Source organism: Mesocricetus auratus, unplaced genomic scaffold (assembly GCF_017639785.1).
Source record: "Mesocricetus auratus isolate SY011 unplaced genomic scaffold, BCM_Maur_2.0 Super-Scaffold_100008, whole genome shotgun sequence".
Lineage (NCBI taxonomy): Eukaryota > Metazoa > Chordata > Mammalia > Rodentia > Cricetidae > Mesocricetus > Mesocricetus auratus.
In genome coordinates, this window is record NW_024429192.1 from 69,638,284 (window position 1) to 69,656,224 (window position 17,941).

A 17,941-nucleotide genomic window follows, 5' to 3' on the forward strand; every position below is an offset into this window, starting at 1 on the left:
GGACACACCCCATGAGGCTACAGGGGCATGCTTGGGAGCAGACAGCATTGTAATGGTTAGAAACAGAGGCAATTGAGTAACTTCCTCTTGTAACTTGGTTGTGCTCTCAGGACCTGCTTGGGCCCAGTCACGCATATTCCACTTCTGTTTGAGAATAGATTGCTGCTGGGCATGTCCTACTTAATGGCTTGGTGGGTCAGATGATACCCTGCTCATGATGGACAGCTCTGTTGCATGGTAATGTGGTGGCCCATTGTCCCCACAGGACACCAAGGACTGTCTCTCCAAGGGAGAACAGTTGCTTACAGATGATGGTGGAGCCTTGTTCCAAAATACCAAGGGGTTCTATGACTTACCTCCAGGGGTCTGCCAAAGGCTCCAAACAGAACCCCTGTCAGTCACTTACACCTCAAGTACCGTCTGGTCTGCTGGATCATATGGTCCATGGAAAAGAGCAGCCTGTACAGCAGCCTGGACCTGTTGAAGAGCCTTCTCCTCTTCCAGGTCCCACTCAAAGCTAACAGCTTTCTGAGTCACTTGGTATTTGGGGTAGAGTAACACACCCACATGAGGAATGTGCTGTCTTCAAATCCAAGTAACTAAGCCCCTGTCTTAGTTACTTTCCTATTGCTGTGAAGAGATACCATGGCCAAGGCAGCTTATAGAAGAAACAGTTTATTTGGCTCACACAGTTTCAGAGGGTGAGTCCATGGCCATCATGGTAGGCAGCATGGCAGCAGGTGGGCAGGCGTAGAGGTAGAGCAGTAGCTGAGATTTTATGTCCTGATCTACAAACACGAGGCAGAGAAAGGTAACGGAGAATGTGGGCTTCTGAAACCCCAAAACCTGCTCCAGTGACACACCACCTCCAAGAAACCTGCCTCCAGTGACACACCACCTCCAAGAAACCTGCCTCCAGTGACACCACCTCCAAGAAGTCTGCCTCTAGTGATACCACCTCCAAGAAGTCTGCCTCTAGTGACACCACCTCCAACAAGTCCTCACCTCCTAATTCTTCCCAAACAGTTCCACTAACCAGGGACCAAGTATTCAAAACATGGGGCCTGTGGGGGCATTCTCATTCAAGACACCACACCCACTAAGTATTTTGCTGATCCTTTGTGGTGGGAGGAGACAGGTGCAAAGACTCATCCTTCATCCAGAGAGGACTATCTCTGCATGTCCCACACCACTGGATTCCTAGAAGTTTCACTGAGGTAGAAGGCCCTTGAGTTTGCTTGGATTTATTTCTCATCCTCTGATATGCATATGTGTTACCAATGAGTCCAAAGTGTTTGCTCCATCCTGCTCACTTGGTCCAAGCATCATGTCATCAGTATAGTGGACCAGTGTGATATTTCATGGAAGAGACAGTCAAGATCCCTTCTTACTAGGTTATGAAACCGGGCTGGAGAGTTGATATACCATTAAGGTAAAAGTGAAGGTATACATCCAGGAGGTGTGTTAATCTAATCAAGTAAGGACACTGCATCTGGGAACAGCAGCAGCAATGGGGGTCACTACTTAAATTTTCAGTAAGTCAACAGTCATTCTCTATGATCTGTACTGGCCAGACAGGAGTGCTAAAGGGAGATGTGGGAGCCACCACCCCTACCTCTTTCAAGGTCTTACAGTGGGACTCATTTCTGTCATTTCTCCAGGGATGCAGTATCGATTTCGGTTCACTATTATCCCTGGCAGAGGCAATTCCAATATGTTCTATTTGGCATTTCTGACCAGAATAGCTGCTACCCCATGGGTCATGGAAAAAATGTGGGGATTCTGCCAATTGCTAATTGTATTTATCCCAACCACATAGTCTGGGATTGGGAAATAAGTACAGAATGAGTTTGGTAATCCACTTGTCCTACTGTAACCCTGATATTAGCCAAGACTCCATCAGTCCTGGACCTCCAAAGACCTTACTTAAACTGAATGGCCACAATGTTTCTTGCCGTCTTCCAAAATCAGTTTCAATCAGAACCTGTATCCAATACACCTAGAAAGTCTGACCATTTCTTTTCCCTAGCATATGGTTTGCTTTATGAAAAGGTCATAGGTCCCTCTGGGGGAAAGGTGGGAGAAAGTCTAGACAGTGAAACTCTTATATATTTTATCAAGGTCCTTCTTCAAGGGATCTTGAGGTTCAATCAAGGATCTGGCTGATCTTCATTCTCAGGGTTCTGACTTTACAAATTGGAAAGTGGCTTATAGATTGAGACTCCCTATTGCTATCAAATGTGGGCTTCATTTGTTTGGTAATTTTTCTGCTTATTCAGATCAAACAGAAACATAATAGACTTTTTCTCTATTTCCATCTTGGAGACTGAAGAATCCATTTGAACCATGCCACCATAAAAGTCAGTTTGCCTGTGCTGCCTGTTACAGGTCAGCACTTTACTTGGGCTGCCATTGTGGAAACCACAGTCACCTTAGCTCCAGTGATTCAGTGTTGCCATGTGGCCTTATTGTGCCTAGGCCCCATAAGCCCATTGCATTTTTTTTTTTCGAGACAGGGTCACCAGCACTGCCACGGGGAGCGGGGGGACACTCTGGACCTAACACTCCCTTCAACATTTTGTATCTTATAATCTTATAGCATTAGTGCTGGCTATGTCTTCTGGGCCTTCCCATTATAGAGAATTAGGTTTTATACAGGTTACCCATTCTAACCCTGCGATTCACTGATCCTCCCAAGTCCCTTTATCAACAGTAAGTGAAGGGTGTCCAGCATCTCTAGCTCCCTTCCAGCAGCCAATCAATTGAACAAACTTTCCTTCCTTCCTTCCTTCCTTCCTTCCTTCCTTCCTTCCTTCCTTCCTTCCTTCCTTCTTTCTTTCTTTTTTCCTGAGACGGGGTTTTTCTGTGCCACTTTGGAGACTATCCTGGAACTCGCTCTGTAGATCAGGCTGACCTCAAACTCGCAGAGATCCGCCTGCCTCTGCCTCCCGAGTGCTGGGATTACAGTCGTGCACCACCAACGCCCAACTTTGCACACTTTTCTAAACTTTCTTATTAAACCTAGAGTCTCCATCAGTCCTTCCATATAGAAAAACTCAACCTGATCCAGTTCTATGTTCCTTCCACCATTATCCCACACCCTTAAAAACCCATTCCCACACGAATACCCCAGACTTCTGCTTGAATGAATTAGCAAACTCACTAAGCTTTTAGTAGTGTCGAACACCTCCTCATGGACTTCACTTTCTACCTCCCCTGACCTTCCCTGCAGACAATGTAGGATTAGTTCCCCAGGCAGAGGAGGAAAGGACAGTACTGTAGGGGTAGAGGGGGGAGCTCCCTCTGCTGAGTTAAATCCTTCAGAATCTGAGGGTTCAAGTTCTCAGCCTCCGTAGGGTCCACCCGTCTCCATCCAAGTCACAGGGTCCCGTTTCTTACCAGTCAGTGCCCTTGACCATGGATAGCCTTCGAGGCTGAGACTTGGATTTTTGTTGTAATTCAGCCAATCTGATGATACGGGTTGTGGTTTGGTTTTCCACAACTGTGGCTTCTGATCCTCCTCCAGGGCACACTTAGACCTTTAGACTGTTTATTCGCGCCAGGAGCCGGTCAGTTCTTTCATTCTTTTTCTTTGTATTGGATCCTGAGATGCCAGAAGTTGGTTAATTTTATCACCGAGGTCTTTCTTTTCCTGCCAGTTTACCCAGAGATTCTAGAAGCAACCAACCAGCATCATTGTTTTCCTAGGTTTTTCCACAAATTATCAAAAGTTGTATACATTGAGTCACCGAATCCCTTGTTTTTTTTTTTTGTTAAAGATTTATTTATTTATTACATATACACCAGATTGAATTGTAGATGGTTGTGAGCCACCATGTGGTTGCTGGGAATTGAACTCAAGACCTCTGGAAGGGCAGTCAGTGCTTTTAACCTCCGAGCCATCTTTCCAGCCCCGAATCCCTTGTTTTTTACAATATGTGAATCAGGATAATCAAATGTATTTATCTGATATGTTCTTCAGGTAGTTCACACAATAGTTCTTTAGTGCTTTCTATGCTTCTAGGAGAGGCCTCAATAACTGTAGGTACTGGCGAATTGGAAAGCCAATTCCAATACTTAAGAATTCATCCTTGGTGGCTCACGCCTTTAATCCCAGCACTTGGGAGGCAGAGGCAAGCGGGTCTCTGTGTGTTCGAGACCAGCCTGGTCTACAGAGCAAGTTCCAGGACAGACTCCAAAACAAAACCCTGCCTTGAAAAACCAAAAAAAAAAAAAAAAAAAAAAAACAAGATTCATCCTTATAGTTCTGTTTTTCTAGGGTTATTCACAGTACCACAATCTACATTAATTTTGGTTCTCTAGAGGAACAGAACAGATAGAATAACTATATGTACAACAGATGATAAACAAGTATATATACAACAGAAAACCGGGTACCATTTGATGATCAGTCTATTCATTTGTTAACTTACTGGCATTTGTCAGGTGTGGGTGCCAGTGACATGCGTGAGACACACACACACACACACAGACACACACACACACACACAGACACACACACACACAGACACACACACACACACAGACACACACACACCACACACACACACCACACACAGACACACACAGACACACACACAGACACACACACACACAGACACACACACACACAGACACACACACAGACACACACACACAGACACACACACAGACACACACACAGACACACACAGACACACACACAGACACACACAGACACACACACAGACACACACACAGACACACACACACATAGACACACACACAGACACACACACACACACAGACACACACACACAGACACACACACACATGCACACACACACACAGACACACACACAGACACACACACAGACACACACACAGACACACACACAGACACACACAGACACACACACACACACAGACACACACAGACACACACAGACACACACAGACACACACACACACAGACACACACACAGACACACACACACAGACACACACACAGACACACACACACACAGACACACACACACACAGACACACAGACACACACACACACACACAGACACACACACACAGACACACAGACACACACACACACACACGAGTTTATTTGAGTAGCTTCCAGGATGAGGTCTCACTAGTTCAACAATGATTCTCCCCAAAAGAAAGACCAAGAATCTGGTAGTTACTCAGTTCAGGAGGCTGGATGTCCCAGCTCATTTTCTGTCTGTTTCAGAATCTCAGAGAAATTGGTCCTAATACCAGTGAAGGAGTGCCTCAGAAACAGGATAGATGGGCTTCCCAACAAGAGCGAGGGCAAGCAGGCAAAAAGCAGAAGCTGTTTCTTCCGTGTCCTTTCATGTGGGCTGCCCGGCCTGTGTGGCCAGCGTGGGGGTGGGTCCACTCACAGCAAATGCTCCCAGAAAGAAAATTCCTCACAGGTGTGCCCAGCTGTTATTCCAGATGTAGTCAGGCTGACAACCAAGATCAGACACCACAGCTGTACTTTCATAGTGAAGTTAATTTACAGTTAGAGAGTACGACATAGCCATGGATTGCCGAGTGCAGGGTGTACATGCAGTTGTGTTGTGGCTTATGCTAGCTAGCTCCCATCTCACGTAGGTAAGGATAGCTTTCTTTGTTGCTGTAGCTTTCTTTAGTGCAGGAAAAATCCTAGAAGTGGCTAAAGCTTTTCGACTCCTGTAGTCACCATTGGTATGTGAAGTGTTGTCTGTTGGCTGAGGGTGATATTTGACTCACACCGTTGGATGTCTATCTCCCTAGATGACACTTGTAGAGGGCAGCATTGCAGTCAGTGGGACCTTTGCTTATGTGGCCCAGCAGGCCTGGATCCTCAATGCTACTCTGAGAGACAACATTCTCTTTGGAAAGGAGTTTGATGAAGAAAGGTAAGACGTGTTTGGTTTCTACCACCTTTCCTTTGGCCCCGCGTGGGAGAAGGCAGCCCCCATCTCTTCTTGTAATCAAGTCCCTGATGCTCTGTCACTTTGTGTTCTTCAGATACAACTCAGTGCTGAACAGCTGTTGCCTGCGGCCTGACTTGGCCATTCTCCCCAACAGCGACCTGACTGAGGTACAAGCCTTCTGCCCCTGGCAGGCCACTGTAGCACCGTTAGCAGGGAGGGCTTGGAGAGTTTTGCAAGGATATGCCAGATCCCTTCCTAGGAGGGTGTCTCCCCGGGAAGAGCCACACAGGGAGTTTTGCTCTCCTGAACCATTTGTTAGTAAAGCGTTTGTTGATCAGCACACAAATATCAGCACTGCCAGTTTAAGGTATTTACATACCTAAATACTAGTGAATATACTTAAATACATGTCGTGCAAATAAGCACATCCCATTCAGATTCCAAATGGTTTTGTTTTTACTGTTTAAATAATTTTTAGCAGGGCATGGTGGTGCATGCCTTTAATCTCAGAACTCGGGAAGGAGAGGCAGGTAGAAGCCAGCCTGGTCTGCATAGCAAGCCAAGGCTGTATTGTGAGCTGCCTCTGTGAGGTGTGGGGGTGGTGGGAAGAACCGAGTAAGTAGTTTTAAACTGCAAGTCAGGCAGTACACGTGGAGCTTCTTTTCCACGTTTCACCTCCCTCTCACTAGATAAGGAGAGCCTGAGAATCAATCTCTCTCCTCTGTCCCGAGCAGGCCCCGTGTCTGGCTCTTTGTTGAGCTGACCCCACTTGAACCCTCAAACCAGATAGGTTTGGTAATGGTTCAGTAGTTCCTAAGTTCTCAAATCTTAGCTGTCAGATCAGTGGCTTCAGCCTCACTTGGGAACTTGTTGGAAATGTACATTGTTGGGTTACAGTCCTGAGCAGTCTGCTTTAATAAGCTCTGCAGATAATTCTGATACATACCAAGTTTGAGAACCTCTGATTGATAGCATGTTTTGTTTTGTCTTTCCCCTAAGAATAACATTTTAAAAACAAAACAGAGAACCGAGTATCATTTGATGATTGACCTATTCATTTGTTCACATAGCGGCATTTGTCGTGTGTGTGCCAGTGACATGTGCAGCAGATGCCTGGTATGGGGACCAAAAGGGATAGGACAGTAGTTTGTTTGCAGAAGAAGCTTACAGTTTAAATGGGTAAGAGACCCAGATCAATTGGCACAAAATAAAAAGAGCCCCCTTCTGTGGATATGAGTAAGAAGAGGTTGGAGGAGTTTCCCAGAGGAGATGGGAGCACAGTCAAGCCGGCACAGTGCAGAAAAGGGCATGATGTCATGTCATGTCATGGGTTCATAGTGTCCACATGGTTTAAATCTCAGGCTATGGGAGGGCATGATGTCATGTCATGTCATGGGTTCACAATGTCCACATTGTTTTAAATCTCAGGCTATGGGAGGTTGTATGTGACTGTTTAGATTCTTTCAGGGTTCTTGAAGAGTTTTAGGCAGGGATGAAGGATTGTCAACATTTTGTTTTAGAAAACTCTTTCTGTGAAAGAGAGTGACCTTGGAAGTGCCAAAGCCACACATAAGTCTGATTGGCACTGAGATGGTTGTGGGTCGAGGCTTCCCCAGTCTCTAGGAGGAACACACTGGCACTTTATATAGGCAGGGAATCCAAGCGTCAGCTTGGGTAGGGGAGAGGAAAGATGACGGGGGTGACTGTTCAGCTCTGTTCTAGATTTAAGGTAGGGGCTTCCCTTTGCTTTTGGGCTCATAGATTGGAGAACGGGGAGCCAACCTGAGTGGTGGGCAGCGCCAGAGAATCAGCCTTGCTCGGGCCTTGTATAGTGACAGGAGCATCTATATCCTGGATGACCCCCTCAGTGCCTTAGATGCCCATGTAGGCAACCACATCTTCAACAGTGCCATCCGGAAGCATCTCAAGTCTAAGACGGTTCTGTTTGTCACACACCAGCTACAGGTAAGGTACATTCTCTCCTAGGCTGCTCACGTAGACTTGCTATAAAGAGGTAGGCTTGGGCCAGGTGTCTCTGAGACAGCTAGAGATTCCTAGAGCTAACTGTTTCCATGTCCTCAGTAAAAAGCCTCCTGACCAATGTTCTTCAGTTGGCCATCGGAATCGGGGTCTGCATGTAGGAGAGCAGCTAGACGTAGATCTGGGGATGACTCAGTCTGGGAGAAAGCATCATGGTAGTGTCTGTAGACAAGAGGACAGGCACAGCTTGCACTTTCCTTCCGTGAAGGCAGCCATCAGAGATCTCAAGATCGTTGCTCTCTGAGTTGTTAAGTTAAATTCGGGGGCCTAGTTTCCCTTTTCACCACAGGAAACCTGTCAATTCTGGGTACTTGTGCATGTAGTGAGAAGATTTGAATTAATTAGTTAATTTATATGAGACAGAGTCTCACTGCATACCCCTGACCTGGCTTTTGCTTCGTAGACCAGGCTGGCCTCCTCCTCCTCCTCCTCCTCCTCCTCTTTCTCCTCCTCCTCCTCAGTATGGGGCATCAAAGGCCTGTGGTAGCACACTCTGCCAGGATTTGAAATGTAATGGGAAATTCTACCCTCAGAATCCATAAGAAACACCGCCTGGCCTGTGTCATAGGGTGCACTGCACTAAAGCAGATGCTGTTGGTCTGAGGACTGACTGGCCACTCCTTGTGTGGTGGGGGTAGGGGAGTAGTCTGCTCTGTGCAGTCAGGTCTTGATCCACTCTATGCCAGACAGTCTAGAATATTCTCATGTCAAATGGGCAGCCAATCCATCTCAGGTTGAGACATACCAAGTTAAGATAGGGTATTTTAATGTATTTGCCTGAATGTCAGCAATTCTGTGTTGTCCTTGCGGTTGCCTCCAGTACCTGGTTGATTGTGATGAAGTGATCTTCATGAGAGAGGGCAGTATCACAGAACGAGGCACCCATGAGGAGCTGATGAACCTAAATGGAGACTACGCTACTATTTTTAATAACCTGCTGCTGGGAGAGACACCCCCAGTTGAGGTAAGCTTCGCTGGGTTTGTGCGCCCCATTTCTACACAAGGGACTTGACTGAAGCGGGAAGAGCGCAGATGAACTCTGTGGGCCCATGGTCTCATGACCAGACTTCTGAGCTGTGTTCTCCTGTGGGAGAGCATTGGAGAGACTGTGTGCTAGTGTGGCCTCAGCTAGGCTCCTTAAACCTCGACTAAAGCAGTGTGAGGCTCTCTCTGCTTATACAAGCCAACCAGGTGTCGGGAAGGGAGTTAAATGCTGTGCACCTTTGGAAATGACCATTGATTTGGCACTTAGGTGCCTGGTTACTGGGGTAAGTCCTTTAGAGACCACTCCATTGAATATTTTATTAGAGTTATGTGGCCAGATATGATTCTCCCTTAGAGAGGAGGAAGCTGAGGCTCAGCAGCAGTGAGCAAATACATTTCTCTGTATTTGTGTGCCCGCCCACCTTCTGTGCAGCTCCCAGAGGCCAGCTTTTCATGCCTCACACAGGCTCCAAGTGAGACTGAGCAGGGCGTGTGTAGAGCAGTCCCAGAGCTGGGCTTCCTTCCTGACATCGTCGCTGTTTCCTGGGGTCCCGAGAGGGCCTTAGGCTGGGGTTCAAGCTGCCCTGTTGCTTTTGAGACTGACACAGAATGAAAGGCTGCTGCTGGGACCCTCTTTTATGTCTGACCTCAGCATTTCACTTTCGTGATTTTACGTCCAGTGCAGCTGTTGCCCATAACAGATTGCTTAGGCCGTTTGATAGATTTCCAGCCTTGCTTGGATGACCAGTGACTTCCATAGACCCTCTGATCCAGGTTTAAGTTTTGTGATCTGCTAGGCCTTCTGTGAAGCTTTGGACTCCCCAGATTGTTGCCTCATCACTGTAGAGTTGGAGGGGAAAATCAGAAGGAGAGAAAATATGGAATTGTCCAAGGAGCAAAAGGTAGATACTGAACAGCTAGACTGTTTAGCTGGGAAGCATGCTTTCCAAATGTCATTTATAGGCCAGCAGGATGGTTCAGTGGATAATGACATTGACTGTGTAAGCCTGGCCACCTGAGTTCAATTCCCATTCCCACCAAGTTGTCCTCTGACCTCCATATGTGCACCCTGACACACACAGCTTATTGGCTACTTACAGTTGTGTTAAGTAACATGTAATATGTTTCCATCAGTAAGTAACCCACAGATGGTGATGTCTTTTTAAATAGTGCATTTACTCATTCGGTGCAGTGAATATATTTGGAGTTTTCTGTCCCAGATACAGCTCTATCTAGACTTCATAGTTTTGCATTTTCACCATGTGTTTAGAAAAAATTGGCAAGCCGCTGGGTATATATCACGTAAAATTGAGTTCAGTGGCCTGTATGGAGGAAAATTTCTAAAGATGTAGCAGGAGCTTGGAGATTATTAAATAGGGTTTTAGTTGGTGGTGTTGTTTTGTTTTGCTTTGTTTGTTGAATGCTTATCTATTACCTCTGTGCCCTGTTCTGGGTAGCTCTGGCAGTAGGCACTGAGTAGTGGATAACCCTGTGTGAGGACTCACCCTTGTCCTTGGAAGGCCATCAGTTAGGTATTGCAGGCAGAGCAGTGTTTGCATGCTCTTACAGGTAATTCTGACTAGATGATGCAATGTGCTGAGGGAACGTGAGCTTTATTACAGAGGAATGTAAGTCGCCTTCATAAGGTGTAATCTGACCCCATCTGAATAGGGGCATCCGTGACTGAGCTCGGACCTAACCTGGACGAAGGTACCGCAGTGAGAATTTGAGCTATGGTTGAGGAATGGCGTGAGAGTAGGAGCCATGGGAAATAGTGAAATGGGAGAGGAACTGACAGCCTCAGGGCCAGAACGCAGACATCCTACCATAGCAAGCAGAGAAGTTTGGAGATTTTCTGTATTAGCAGGGGAAATGGTGGCATCTCTGGATTTGAATGAGTATGTGACAGGTCAGAGACAGGATCGGATGTAGCTCTAGTGCTACTTTAATCATTGGGACAAATTGGAGAATAGTATCAATTTATATTAACATGTCAATTTTATAAAATATATTAACAGTATTAACTGTCTGTATTAATAATTATATAATGATCATACTAATGATTATTGATATAGTAATATTAAAATAATCTGGTTTTGGAGGTTAGGTCTTGAATGGCTTCATGGTGAATAAATGTCAGCAGACTAACAGGCTAGGAACCTGGATCCCCAAAGATTGAACGGATTGAGTTAGTACAAGAAATTAGTGTAGATTATTGTAGTTGGCTTTCTGAAGAAAGTAGGTGTGCCAGACATGGTGTCTGGCTGTGATCCCACCACACACAAGGCTGATTAGATCAGGGTTGTGTGGGCTGGGCACAGAAAGCTGGTATCAAAAATAAATAAGAACTTGGGTGTTTCTTTTATTTACATTACTAGCTCAGTGAATGGTTCTCTGGTGTGTGTCCTGTAGACATTCATCTGAATGAACATCTTACGACTGGAGATTTTTTTTTAAATGTTATTAGATTAATTCAAAAAAAGAAGCTTGTGGTTCACAGAAGAAATCACAAGACAAGGGCCCTAAACCAGGGTCAGTGAAGAAGGAGAAGGCAGTGGCGTCGGAGGAAGGTAAGGACGTTTATTGTTGTCTGTCATTTATCAGGAGCAGCCTGCCTGGAGATGGGTGGTGCCCAAACAAGGGAAGTCACATAACCTTTGATCCTTGCCTTTTCTGCAGACAGAGGGCAGAGTCAGTTGTGGGTAATTACAGCTGAGCCATTCTGAGTGAGCCTGCCTCCTCCTTTGCTCCCCTTCCGGTCACCTCTGTGCTTGAATTCAAACCCCAGTTAAAGCTGGGTGTCCAGTGCCCTCATCCTCAGAATCTACCAGACTGGCAGGCTTATTACCTGGTCCTGGTGCTATTTGCAGAGAGCTCCGAGAAGTTATAGGTGGCAGTTTTCCTACTTGGACTTCTTGTCTGGATCTTGAGTCGTCGGAACCTATTTGCCATAATGTAGGCATTTTCATGTTTGTGAATTTGAAGCACATGTCGCCTTTGAAATCAGAAGGAAATGCAATGATCTCTTAGTTGGGTCACCTCCTTACCTAGTAGTGGGAATTTTTAGGACAAAACCCTGAGTTCTGGCAGCTCTAACAGACAGTTCAGCCACCAGTTCCGAGTATACCGAGAAATGATGAAAATAAAGAAAGGACATTTATTCAGCATGGCTACCCTGGGAAGAGGTACTGAGGGATGCCAAGTCCACCTCCAGGGGCCTGACATGAGCTTTTGGATTAACTAGAAGGAGAACTGGGACAAGTGGTATGCAATCCTAGTCAGGGGTTCTTGCCCACCCTTGTCCTGGTTCTCAAGAGGACCTGTCTGGTTTCCACACAGTGGTTACTTAGTTCCATGGTATAGCCCTGTTATTTGGATAATTACCCTCCTGGGTGGGGAACTGTCTATCTTGTGAGGTTTTGTTCTTCCTGGAATCCAAAGGTAATTCAGAAATTCACCAGTCTGACCAAGAATAATCTTAACAAAGAGGCTTTTTATTTAGATACTAGCCATCTAGGACTGGACCTGGGACTCAAGATCCCTGGGATGTAGCATCAGCTCACAAAGAGTCAGGGGTTTATAAAGGCAAAGAAACATGGGGTTCCATTCTGTCTGTGTGCAGGTATACATCCTGCAATCAGAAGGTTGGGTTCTGTTTAAGTGCAGACACAAGCCCTTAGCAGGCACATGACTCGCAGGTATTCTGGTTATCTTCAACAAGCAGCTTTCTTGACAGAAGCAGAAGCAGTGATTAACATTATGACCATTCTCTTTCATAAACTATCTGACATAAACAATAGTTCTGTTAAAATTGTACAAGACAAGGATGGCCCTTGGCATTCTAGGAAGCATCCGTCTTTGGCCCAGTGAAGCTTTTAGGTTAGAGGTAATTTTATTTCATAGACTTCTTGAGCACAGTAATTTAAACTTAAAGCATAATATTAGTCATCAGTGGAGGTTTAGGAAAACAGACTGATCTTGGTGCCTTCAGCCTTGAGGGGGAATGAAATAGGCCTGTCTCCTACACTGTGACACTGTCCTCAGTGAGATTCTGAAAAACAGGGACCTATGTGGCTTCATCTTGTAGATGTTGCTAAAGAAATGTTCATAGAGAGGAGGTAATTTTTTTTTCTTGAAACAGGGTTTCTCTGTGTAGCCTTGTCTGCACTGGAACTCACTTTGTGGATCATACTAGAATCGAACTCAGATCTACCTGCCTCTGCCTCCCAGGTGCTGGGATTAAAGGTGGGCGCCACCACGTCTAGTCAGACAGGATGAGATTCTAATCTCTGAGGCTATAGGTTTTGTTACTCTGCTATATACATGACTTAGTGTGAAGGTAACAGCCTGTTTGAAAGGGAAATGCCCCACATGAGTAAAAAGAATAGAGTTTAACTGGGCATAGTTCCAAACTCCAGGTTCTGAAAATTCCTGCCATCAGTGTGCTCTGATATTTATAGAAAGAAGTTTAGAGTAGAAAACAATGCCATTGGTTGTAACTTACCCAATTACCTCATTACTTGGCTGTAGTTAGCCAATCAGTTTAGAGTAGAAAACAATGCCATTGACTGTAACTTACCCAATTACCTCATTACTTGGCTGTAGTTAGCCAATCAGGTCTTCCTCTGCCCACCAAAGCTGGTTTCTGTGACTGAACTCTGATGAATGGGTTGTTTAGGCCAAGTGTAGTGCCTCCCCCACACCTGCAGCTTCCTACAGTTTTACTCTCTTCTAAGGCCATGTTTCTTTCTCTCTTTCCCAGGACAACTTGTGCAGGTGGAGGAGAAAGGGCAGGGCTCGGTGCCGTGGTCGGTCTATGGTGTCTACATCCAGGCAGCAGGGGGTCCTTTGGCTTTCCTGGTCATCATGGCCCTCTTCATACTGAACGTGGGCAGCACTGCCTTCAGCACTTGGTGGCTGAGCTACTGGATCAAGCAAGGGAGTGGGGTGAGAGGACTCACTACTTACTGGACGTTCTGTCTGATAATGTGGCCCTGTCTCCCTAGTCCCTGGCTGTTCTTCCGGAACTCCTGTAGTTTTCACTAACAAGCGCATTAGAAACATCATTGGGACAGCCAGTAATACGTGTACTTTGCTTTGTGTATCAGTTAAAAGATAATTTAAGGGAGAGGAAGTAGTGAGCAGGGATGCTCCCAGATGGGGAGAAGGATGCTTAATGTAGTCTCACAGAATAGAAAAAAGTCCCTGGCCACTTCTGTACCGCAAGTAGGTTCTTTGTGTTCACCCACTAATAAAAAGGGAAGTGGGTAGCAAGATTGACCGGGTCCTAGGCCATTCCCTGTGTTTCTCTCCTGTTGAGCTGAAAGTGTCTAGATGTCTCAGGACTCTCACCCCGTGGTACTTTACCTCCAAACAGAACACCACAGTATTTCAAGGGAACAGAAGCTATGTGAGTGACAGCATGAAGGACAATCCCTACATGCAGTACTATGCTAGCATCTACGCTCTCTCCATGGCCGTCATGCTGATCTTGAAAGCTATTCGAGGAGTTGTCTTTGTCAAGGTATACCAGTGGGTGGGCACCCCTCTCCCCAGACCGTGTGAAAGGCGTGGTATGGCATGTGTGCAGTTGGGTGAATCCTGTTAGTCTTGGGCTTTCCCGTTAGTTCCCTATGGCTTCTGGCCAGTTGTACTTATTCCAGTGTTGGGAATGGACATCCTGCCGAGTGGTCACCAGCATGAGTAGGAATTGGACCTTCCTTGGGTACCCAGGTCTCTGGGCCCTGATCATTTCATCTCTGCTCCCCAGGGCACACTGAGAGCCTCCTCCCGGCTCCATGATGAGCTTTTCCGAAGGATTGTTAGGAGCCCCATGAAGTTTTTTGACACTACCCCAACAGGAAGGATTCTCAACAGGTTTTCCAAAGACATGGATGAAGGTATCTTTCACTGGTCCTTTCTTTTATGCTCTGGAGTCCAACCAGTGCCTACCACCTCTAGCCTTCCTGGGTGCCACCCCACCCCCAAAATAAAAAGAGAATGTACAGCTTTGTCTCTCCTGATACTGAGAACAGAGCCTGGCATTCACATCAGGAATATTCTGAGTTCTCATTCTACCTATCTGACCTGAATGTAAAGTCAGAGTGGGTCGACTTTGGAAGGGCAGTCTGCAATCCCAGAGTGCACCTACAGTTTCTAATGTTCTTTCTGCATGCAGCATGGGCTGCGCTGCACCAGAACACAAAGTTCTCCATCATGCAGAACATAGTAATGCCTCCTGACCTTTACTGAGAGACAGTAGTACAGCAAACAACAGTGGGTTTTATGTACCCTGTCTCAATCCACACAGCAGCTACAAGGCATCTGTTATTTTAGCCATCGAGTACCCAGAGGGGCTAAGTAATTTGCCCAAGATAAAACAATTGACTGACCAATTTGGGAATTGGGTTCAGATCTTTTTATCTCCAAGTTAGCGTTTTTATCTACTGCATGGTGGTCAGTTCCATAGGAAGAACTTGGTTCAGGTGTCGGTAGGCCAGTGTAAAGCTACGGCCATAAGGAAAAGGATCAGGGAGCAGATACAGTACCAGAACTGTTGTATAACATGTCTCTACTTCTGCACACGTGCAAGCACACTGTGCACATTTGCATAGACACATGTACACTCAGGCATGCACACCTGTGTGATCACACACACACATGTACACATATGCACATACAGATGCATAGACACATGCTCTCCTACACACATGTACATGTACACATATATGCGTGCACACACACACACACTCAAACACACATGTACACACACACACAGCGTGCGCATGCAGAAAGACAAAAGAGCTAGAACTATTTGTTCAGTCCTGGCACCGGAGTCTGTGGCTACAGGATTTTGAGTTTGAGGCCATCTTGAGCTTTATACTAAGACTCTTTCTCAAAAAGAAGGAAAGAAAACCAGCAGTGCTTGTGACATAGCTGTGTCTTCATGAAAATACCTCTGCCCAAAGAAAGGGCTGTAGGGAAAGTAGCCAAAAAGAGTTGAAGATGTTGCTGTTGAAGGTTCTGTACACTTTTTTTCATGCTGACACATGTTTAAACTTTCCTTGTGTTGTAAGAACATAGATGATAGTTGTTTTCCCTTTGGCTTGTTAATTTTCCAAGTATTTTATGCACACATCTAATACTATGTAGAGGGAGAGTTTAGGAGGAGCAGGAAAAGCTGAGTCAGAACCAGATGATGGCGAAATGACCACTCACTCACAAGAAAACAACAGCAACTGAGTTTATGTTTCTTTGAGAAAACTGTTCAAGATTTATCACAGACCTTGGGAATTTCATGGAGCCCTATAACTTTTTAAACTGTTTCGCTCCATTTCCTTGCTTGTGGGCCCCGAGAGCCTGACACTCGTTCTCTTTGGTCTCCGCAGTGGATGTGCGCCTGCCGTTCCAGGCCGAGATGTTCATCCAGAACGTGATCCTGGTGTTCTTCTGTGTTGGAATGATCGCAGGGATCTTCCCATGGTTCCTTGTGGCAGTGGGGCCTCTCCTCATCCTCTTCGCAGTTCTACACATTGTCTCCAGGTAAACAGGACGTATGCAGGGCCAGAGGAGAGGCCAGGGTTGCTCCTCTCTCCTGTGACACAGAGCACATTCTCTCACAGGGTCCTGATTCGTGAGCTGAAACGCCTGGACAACATCACGCAGTCTCCTTTCCTCTCGCACATCACGTCCAGCATCCAGGGCCTTGCCACCATCCACGCCTACAACAAAGGGCAGGAGTTTCTACACAGGTTAGTGCTGGTGGGGGCCAAAGGGATCGCAACTGTTACAGTTGCTGTAAGAGGCCATTCAAGGCCAGAGCTTGGGATCAGAAAACTTGTCCGAAAAGGTATTATTGATGCAACCCAACTGTCTCTGATTAAGCAGCCTCTTGGTAAGACCTTTTATTTTGTTTTGTTTTTGAGACAGGATTTATCTGTATTGTTTTGGAGCCTGTCCTGGAACTCACTCTATAGACCAGGCTGGCCTCGAACTCACAGAGATCCGCCTGCCTCTGCCTCCCAAGTGCTGGGATTAAAGGCGTGTGCCACCACTGCCCGGCTGGTAAGACCTTATCTGAGGAAACGAGATTACAGAAACGCAGACCGGGACCAATGTGGGTATATGACATGCTGCCCTTTGAGAATGTGTGTGTACATTTAGATATCTCTGAAAGGATATGTAAGAAACAGTAGCTGTCTATTGAAAGAGGAACTGGGTACCCAGAGATTGGTAAGAAAAAGACTGACGTTTCTTGTAGTGAGCCTTTTAAAACGTCAGGGGGCTGTGTAGCTTGTATAGCATGTGCTATATAAGCATGAGGACCGGGTTGAGGTCCCCTGAACTCTTGTAATTGCCTGATGGGCATGGCATGGCAGCCACCTGTAGTATGAACCTTAAAAGACTGTACCAGAAGATCCCAGAGTGAACTGGTGAGGTAGACTAGCCATCTCAGCATGCTCTAGGTTTGATTGAGAGACCCTGCCTCAGTAAATAAGGGGAAAGAATGAGCAAGGAAGATTCGAGTCTCCACAGGCACACATGTACATACATGTGCCCTCACAATGCCCTCTCTGCACACAAACACAAGGAAAGAAACTTAAAAATCTTTCTCTCTTGTGTATGTGCGTGCATGCATGTATATATTGCCTATTAACTAAAAATTGTTATTTTTCATGAAAGTAGTAAAAGACACTAGATTAGGAAAAATTACTCTACATGACCTAAGATAATGACCTGTACAAGTGTTTTCATGGGGAGGGTTGGTACAGTGTTAATGTCTGGGATCCTATATTTTCTTCTTCTTCTGTTTCTTTTTTTTTTAATTTATTTATTTTCATTTTATGTGCATTGATGTTTTGCCTACATGTATGTGTGTGTGAGGCTGTCAGATCTTGGAGTTACAGACAGTTGTGAGCTGCCATGTGGGTGCTGGGAATTGAGCCTGGGTCCTCTGGAAGAGCAGTCAATGCCCTTAACCTCTGAGCCATCTCTTCAGCCCC

The 17,941-nt window shown here is 45.9% G+C and overlaps 1 protein-coding gene across 3 annotated transcripts in view; it reads left to right on the top strand.

Moving 5' to 3' along the window:
• Positions 1-17,941, top strand: part of Abcc5 (ATP binding cassette subfamily C member 5) — an 81,176-nt gene that overhangs the window by 37,963 nt on the left and 25,272 nt on the right. For all 3 annotated transcript variants that reach the window (XM_005071653.4, XM_013114470.3, XM_021228135.2), the window contains 10 exons: positions 5,773-5,897; positions 6,010-6,082; positions 7,677-7,880; positions 8,776-8,919; positions 11,407-11,509; positions 13,702-13,886; positions 14,317-14,463; positions 14,710-14,839; positions 16,328-16,481; positions 16,562-16,690. In XM_005071653.4, the coding sequence (XP_005071710.1) occupies positions 5,773-5,897; positions 6,010-6,082; positions 7,677-7,880; positions 8,776-8,919; positions 11,407-11,509; positions 13,702-13,886; positions 14,317-14,463; positions 14,710-14,839; positions 16,328-16,481; positions 16,562-16,690 (1,394 nt within the window). The remainder of the gene's footprint in view (positions 1-5,772; positions 5,898-6,009; positions 6,083-7,676; positions 7,881-8,775; positions 8,920-11,406; positions 11,510-13,701; positions 13,887-14,316; positions 14,464-14,709; positions 14,840-16,327; positions 16,482-16,561; positions 16,691-17,941) is intronic.